We start from the raw sequence: 7,513 nt of genomic DNA, 5'->3' as shown, positions 1-7,513 counted from the left end.
CAAGTTACCATCTCAAGAGAAAGGAGTACATAACAGAAAAGAACACTCAACTGTTTTTGCGGAATGTCTTCCTTTTCAAGGACAATAAAAAGACTAGAAAAGAAAATGAATAGGGTTCTTGCAGAGGGAACCTTAGCTTCCCTAACATTTGCTATTTAAAGGCTGAGAGTGCCAAAAGTGAAGTTAACTTTCTCAGAGAACCATATTTCTCACTAATAATTCATTTAATTAAAACATATTAAAATCCTGCTGTGTTGTAACTAAAGATTTTGTCAGGGAACAGTGATAAAAGCAATAGTGCCCAACAAATGTCAGGTGACTTTCTTAGATGGTGTTAGTAGATTAGATTATAACTTGAGTGTTCCTTATAAACATGTCTGCATTATGCCTCCTTTTTGCCTTCATGTTTAGGGAAGCCCCAAGAATTCTTCCTTTCAACTTCCCTTGCCTTCATCCACCTACCTTTTACATTCTGACCAAAGCAGGAAATTACTTTGTAGCAGCTAGGGAAATACACAGAAAAAACATCAGGACATATTGAGTCCTTAAAAGGCAGAATAGCAAAAACATTAGCCTAGAGGCATATGGAGGAACTGAGAAATCTCCCTCAGAAAATTCCTTGCATTTCAGGGCTCAGGTTCAACTCTTATAACTAAATGTGGTATGATACACAAACTAAAATCCTAAGGTATACTACAAACTATGGTGCAGGGCAGGTGTCAGTAGGTATTTCCCTCACACACAGTCCCTCCCGGTGATGGTACTAACTTGGGCTCAATGGTTTTATCAATAATATAGGGACAATGTAATGCTTCAAATACACCATTCAAACATCCCAACTGTTTCCCCTTCAGACATAAGAAACTATTTTGAATAAATGCTTCCATTTTGAGACATCTACACAGTATTTATAGAAAGCTTATGAGTCTATTGAATGAATTACAATGCCAAAATATGCAAAGGAGTGAAAACTTTGGTTGTCCTTGTTACCATATGTATAACAACACTTCATAAAAGTCCCCAATGTTTGTGTTGCTAAAACACCGAAGACTGTGTTTGAACATTTTTAAAGGAATGGCTGCATGTGGAAAAAGTGAAATATAGTATAGAATTAGCTTTAGAACCTTCTAAAAGCAATGCATCGTTTGAATGGATGTTATGGATGCTGTCTAAGATGAGAAGAGGCTAGACATGGGTACAGCCAAAGTCATCTTCAACATTAAACTAAACCAAGTTTAGTTTATCATGTATTGGATTTCAAACTTGTTAACTTGAATGTAAATTTCAAAAAGAAAAATCCACTCTCCCACCAAGTCAATACTTGAAAGCCTATCTAAAATGCCACTCTTTGGTTCACGGAGTGGCACTGCTCTGCAAAACTCATTTAACTACTTCAGTAAGTAAAGCTTCCTGGATGGAGTCCAAGGTCAACTCATACAACATGAACTCCCACTCTAAAGACAAGCATGTTAGAAGCAGAACCTTACACCTATATGGTGTTCCAGCCACGCAAACGGAATTTGATGTCTCCACTAATATATGCTCAGAGTTTAGAAATTCAGGGTTGTGGCCCACTTGTGGCTCACCCAGCCCTACAGGAACCTGAGAAGAGAAGGCAGGCTGAGAAGAAGGAATAAAAAATGTTTATCTTTTTTCTTCCCTCTCTCCCTATTTTCTCACTGCTAAACACCATGATAGCCCTCAATGTAAAGCAAGGAGCTTTAAAAGAATAACATATATTGAAATGAGTAACAATGACATAGCAGGTGTTTGGGCACCTAAGACAGCTTAATGAAAGGCAAAAGTAGAGCGGAAAGACACCAAGCAAGTAGGAAATAGAAAAAGTGCCAATGAATTCTATCAAGCCCTGCCTGTTTTATGTCAAAATTACATGGCAGAGAGGGAGACTGAGTTCAGAAAAGGAAACACTCAGGGCCTCGAGTGTGTGCGATTTTCTAAATATGCTCTCCAGAAGTAGGTCTAGAGCATCTGCTTCCTACCCTCCTTGCTGCTAACACTGGTACTCAATAAAATTAACTTCGATTACAATATGTCTTAAAATCCGTGCTTTCGAAAATCCTATCCATGAAAGTTTGGAGATCTCATGTGTGTGGTTGAGTGGATGTATGTATTTTGAGGGTCTGTGGCTTTCTTTGCTTTTTGTACATTATGTGTCTGAAGAGATATCCATGACATGACTTGTGTTTTTATCTTTATTGCGGACTTTTTTCCCCCAACTGCATGTCTTTCCTTAGCAGCTGTCACTTAAAGTTCAATAAGCTAGATTATTTCTCAAACTGGCCTGTGATAAACATTGACCAGTCCAAACTATCATTGCTGGTTTAAAGAAACATATCAGGCCCTCCTCTAGGTAAAACTAGTGCCTTGAACTTATTCCCTCTATCTAATGATAGGGACTCATTGCCTAAAATACAGTCAGTAACCTTGCATAACTCATACAGTGAAAGTTGAAGAAGGTGACATTTATTCTAAACATATAGCTATTACTCTGCTAGAAAAGTAGGGGAAAGTAGGGCATTTGTGTGTGTGTGTGTGTGTGTGTGTGTGTGTGTGTGTGTGTTTCTCTTGTAATAGGTATATTGTGAGATATTGTTCATTTTTATGACGATAGTAAATTTGTAGCTAGAATTTCTAAGCTATGCGGTTTATTTTACAAAGCACATATTGTGCAAATATAATCTTCATATTTTACGTAAAAACAACTACAAAAAAGTAATTAATTAACATTTATTATTTAAATATTGATTAATAACTTTTGGGTAAATGAATAACTTTGCCCTTAAGTTCATGGCTCTCCTATCTGCTTCTTTTCACACCAACCTGATAGCAGTGCTCTGAAAGTCCTCCCAGGAACCCTTTACCAAACTACCTACACCTGTTGACAATTTAAAGAATTGGGAATAATCAGCATATTATTTTATAATTTGCAAAGATTGGGGAGAAATATTAATCTAATAAGACATCTTTGCACCAAATTCATGATCCTAGTACTGGTATTTGGTGGTATTCTGCCAAGCTTCTCCATTTGAAACCAGTTGTCTTCACTTTAGATTTAAGATAACATAACAGGTAGTAGTCAATCTGTTCTTTTTGGTTTTAACAGTCAAGAGGATTGCACTCTTTGTTTTATTTTAATTACCCAATTAACTTCTTAGTTGTACTGCTATCTTGGGATCAAAAACCTGCAAATGATTTTAAGTTTCATGTTAATAGCAGAAGAAGAATGGAATTCACCAACTATAATACTGAAAGGGAGTGGTTAGGCATGGGTTTGATTCAAGCTCAAAAAGCAAATCTTTTTGGAGATGACATAAATAAGTGACACATTAATGTCCCATTTTAAAAATAATTTACAAAATCTCCAACTCCCAGGTTGGAACTCTAACCCCTGTCAATCTAAGATTAAACTATTTCATTAGAATAGTTGGTGATGTGTTTAGCACACTTTTAGTTAACCCATCAATTCATACCCAAGTACTTCAGCATTCATAAGCCGCAAAATAAATTGCTCTAAAAATAGTTTGTCATTTGTTTGACACCTTCCAAAACACCTTGGAAGAAAAAATATATCTACTTTATTCCGGAGAGATGAAAGTTGGTGGGGTGGGGAGGTGTAATGAAAAGATCTTGCATTACGAGTATTGGGGGAAATTAGTGTTTCCAGTAAAATTGCTTTAAAAAAAATTATAAAGACCAGTAAGGAAACTTACTGTTTCATGCTGAATTATTCCCCACTCTCCAGTACTATGGAGGAACTGACTTCAAGGTCCCTAGACAAATGGCCCAGCCTTTTAAAAAATGCTTTTACAGTATCCTTTTCTCAGAAGGGGGCTAAATCTTTTCAGAGACGGACACAAGAAGGCCTCAAAGACCAGTATTTTTACTGTGTGAAAGAGTAAGCCCTCCCCTTCCACTGCAGCCCTTGACTTGTCCCACTTTGGGAAGTCTTGCAAAAAGGGTCTTCACATGAACTTGTGAGATAGTAGTGTTTCACATTTAGGTGTGATGAAGGCATCAGCAAGTGTTGGGCTGGATGCCAGGGCTGGGGTCCACCTCATAGCTGAACTGGAAATGCGGATGGTAGGGTGACAACACTGCTTTCTCCTTGGACAATGCTCTGCATGGTGGTATTATTTCAGAGTTGCTAAATGCTGAAGAGTTGAAAGAGAAGGGTAAAAGGACAGGGGATGGAGGAGGAAGAGGAGGAACGGGATGGAGGAGGAGGTGGGAGAGAGGGAGAGGGAGAGGAGTGGAGGAGAAGATGAACAGAGCAGGACAGTTGGAAAGCGGGTAGAGCTGGAGCACAGGGAGGAGAATTCCAGGACAGAGGCACACAGCCCACTGCAGCACCGAGCCCGCGGGCAGCCAGAGGCTACTCCCAGAGTCTCAAGAGCCACCCAAACTTCCTAGCTGGGGGCGACAGCCAGGCGTCCTCCTCCAGCACTCGAGCATCTCCCCCTTTGGACAGTCTAACAACTCGCAGGTTCCCTTCTGCGGTAGCCGTAGTTGCCTCACAGGGTGCTCAGCCTCACACCCACCGCCTCCATCCCCGCCCACCCACGCCACCTCCTCCTGCTCTCGCACAGGACTCCCGCAGGCGCAGCCCCCTCGGAGCGCGCCGCCCCATCTACCCTGCATTTGCGAGCTTTGGAGGCAGAGAGGTAGCAGCCACTTGCTGCCCAACGGCTGGGATTGCAGGTGCCAACGCGGCCCCCGGCGGAGCTCCGGGTGACAGGGAGGCGGTGGGGAGCCATGATCTACTACACCGCAGTGCCGGCGTCAGAAGCCTTCTGCGCCCCGGCTGCCACTGCAGGACTGCCCGGCCCCCGCCCCGCCCCACCCCCCAATGCCGCCCCAGACACAAACACCCGGCCCCGGGTTCCTCCCCAGCAGGAACCTAGCCGGGTGACGCCACACACCCCCGATGCCAGCGCGCACGCCTCACAGACTGGCTGAACCCAGCCTTCTCGCCGGCGCGCCGCCGCCGCCACGCAGCCCTCCGGCCTGGCCTCCCCAGATGGTTCGTCCACAGCTCCGCGACAGCACCCAAACGCCTCAGACTAAGACATTAGAAAGTGAATCCCGGGGACCCAACTCCCCGAATCAACTACATTTGCATTTCTTATGTAATGTACTGCAAGTTTCCCTGTTGTAGCCCTTTGGAATGAGGGCGCATGATCACCAGGAGGCTGAAACAGGGACCCACCGCCGGGCTCATCCCACCCTTAGGACCCGAACGCAGGGCTCTGATACTGCTTTTTAAGAGGGGAGGGTTGTTAACTGCTTATATTAGAGGGGCTGGACTTGTCTTCTCGGTCTGGGGTTCCCCCCAGGTATAAACCCTGCTCAAATATTCCCAGTGGCAGGAGGTGTCGGAGGCAGATTGGGGAATGATTGAATACTCCGGCACCAAGAGCAGACCGGGGAGGGAGGCGGGGGCTGACCGAGGAGCGGGGCCGCGAGGGACCGGGCCTCTTTTACTTTAGGTAGAGGTGATGGGGTGGCGAATATTGTGCAAGCTAATCAGAAAGTCTAGAGCAGGTTCTTGGCACCGAGCTATGTCCCCGAACCTGCCACAGAAGTAAGAAGAGCTCGCGATTCTTTTTCCTGGCAACTACAGAAGCTTCATCTGCCTCGGGCAAAACCTTAAGCCATAGCCCTTCATTATTCCACCAAACATCGGCAACCAAATACATTTTTTTAAAAAAAAAAGTTTCCTCCTCCCTCTTTGATGGAAGTGTCACAGCCAAGAGAAGCTGCTAATGGTTTTCGGGCTCACAGACGCCGATCCAGCTGTTACTTGTTTATCCAAGCAACACCTCTATATGCAACACTGTCCTGGTTCCTTCTCTGTTTCCCCTGCCTTCCTGCAGAGCTGAACCGCAGATCTACCTCAATGAGCAACAGACAGGTTATTACGAGGAAAAACAGAACACGATGCATGTTTTGCTTACCAGTTGGGTTCTTGTTTTTCTTAAGACTCTTGCCACAAAGACACTGCAGCATATGCGTTCCTTTGCTGAAAATGTTCCAAAGAAACCACATTGATTTGGGCGAAAAGCAATCCAGCAGCTTAGACACCCTGAGAAAGAAGAGATCCTTGTGGTTGCATAATAATAATTTGAAATCAGTTCTCCTGAAGAGGGGCACCGGTTTTACCATAGGAAAAACGATAATATTCCGGATCTTCTCCCAGTTTTTTCCCCTCACGTGGTATATTTCTTTGAGACTTCTCAGTGATTGTTTTTTCTCGGCCAGGGTGAACGATTTATCCCTCTTGATCACCACTGGATTATTACCAAAGGGTTGGGGGGGAAATCCTTTTTCAGCATGAAGCCAAACAAAAAAGCAAAGAAATCCCAACTGAGACCAGAACTAATCGGGGAGAACAGTAATGCACAAAAGATCCCCAAAGAGAAAACCATAGCCTTTTACTTGATCGCTATGAGGATGGGTGGGTCTGCAGAAGGCAAAGCAGGATTCATCTCACTGAAAGAAGACTGCCATTGTGTAGCCCCTAGGAGAGAAGGGGGGAAAAAAGAAAGAAAAAAAAAAAAAAAAACAACACACACACTCACACACCAATACCACCTCCGATATCGCGTCTGACAGCCGAAGACACAGCCTCCCTTTTCCCAGTGTCGATTTTTAAAATAATCAATCGCCAGTGCCCAGTGGAATCGGATTGAACCTTCAGTCCTCAATCACCACGAAGAAAAGATGCAAATCTAGGTGCCCCCTCCCCTTGTCAGGCCGGTAGTAGACAGAGAGCGCCACAGATCCCCTTCCTTCTTCCTCTCACTCTCCCAGTTTCCAGCAGGGGTGAGCATGAGGAAAATCTCCCCTCCGGATTCCTCGCCCAGCCTCCGATGTGAGTTACAGGCATTAGAGGGAGGAGGAGGAGGAGTTGAAGTTTGCATTGAAAAGACTGGCTTTCCATGACGTAGCCACGTGCTTTCAGACCCGTCACCAGTGAGATGCTTCAACCCGCCCAGGGAGGGCAGTGTCACTGCAGTCTCTCCGCTCTTTCCTCTCTTGGAGTCCCCACCGCCAGCACCCGGCTCCAGCTTTGGACCCTTCCCTCCTCTGCCCCGCTGGAGTTGGCTTGCTGCTTGCTGTTGGAGCTGTCTAATAGAGCCTTCTGTTAAAAGTGAATTTTGAAAAGGAAAATCAACCATTATAATTAGTAAACCTTAAAAATATACATGGGGGGGGGTGTGTTTAAAGAGAAACATTGTTTAATACCACTCTTCACAACCAAAATTAGTTCTACCTTACATTTTCAAAAGCATCATCTAAAATTTCAAGGAAAACTCAAGTTCTTTTAGTTTTATTGTTGGAATTTTACTTAGAGTGCTTTTCAAAAAATATGAACCAGGTATATGACAAATATGTACTTGCAGGAACAGCCTTAAAAGGACAACCACTAAAATCTAGGTGGCAGGCTGTATTTTTATGGGGAGGGCCACATGTACAGGGGAAAATTTATGCC

At 43.9% G+C, this 7,513-nt stretch overlaps 1 protein-coding gene across 5 annotated transcripts in view; it reads right to left on the bottom strand.

Annotated features, from left to right (window-relative positions):
* FGF14 (fibroblast growth factor 14) overlaps positions 1-6,902 on the bottom strand; it is a 624,943-nt gene extending 618,041 nt beyond the window's left edge. For 2 of the 5 annotated variants that reach the window (XM_081046459.1, XM_081046461.1), the window contains exon 1: positions 5,976-6,902. In XM_081046459.1, coding sequence (XP_080902585.1) covers positions 5,976-6,183 — 208 coding nt within the window. In that variant the 5' untranslated portion in view covers positions 6,184-6,902. The remainder of the gene's footprint in view (positions 1-5,975) is intronic. The other 3 variants (XM_081046462.1, XM_081046463.1, XM_081046464.1) reach the window with 3 other exon arrangements.
* Positions 6,903-7,513: the final 611 nt, after the last annotated feature.

This window comes from Rhinolophus hipposideros, assembly GCF_964194185.1.
Source record: "Rhinolophus hipposideros genome assembly, chromosome: 4".
NCBI lineage: Eukaryota > Metazoa > Chordata > Mammalia > Chiroptera > Rhinolophidae > Rhinolophus > Rhinolophus hipposideros.
The sequence above is the reverse complement of the archived record's forward strand: the minus strand, read 5'-3'. Positions and strand labels throughout refer to the sequence as shown.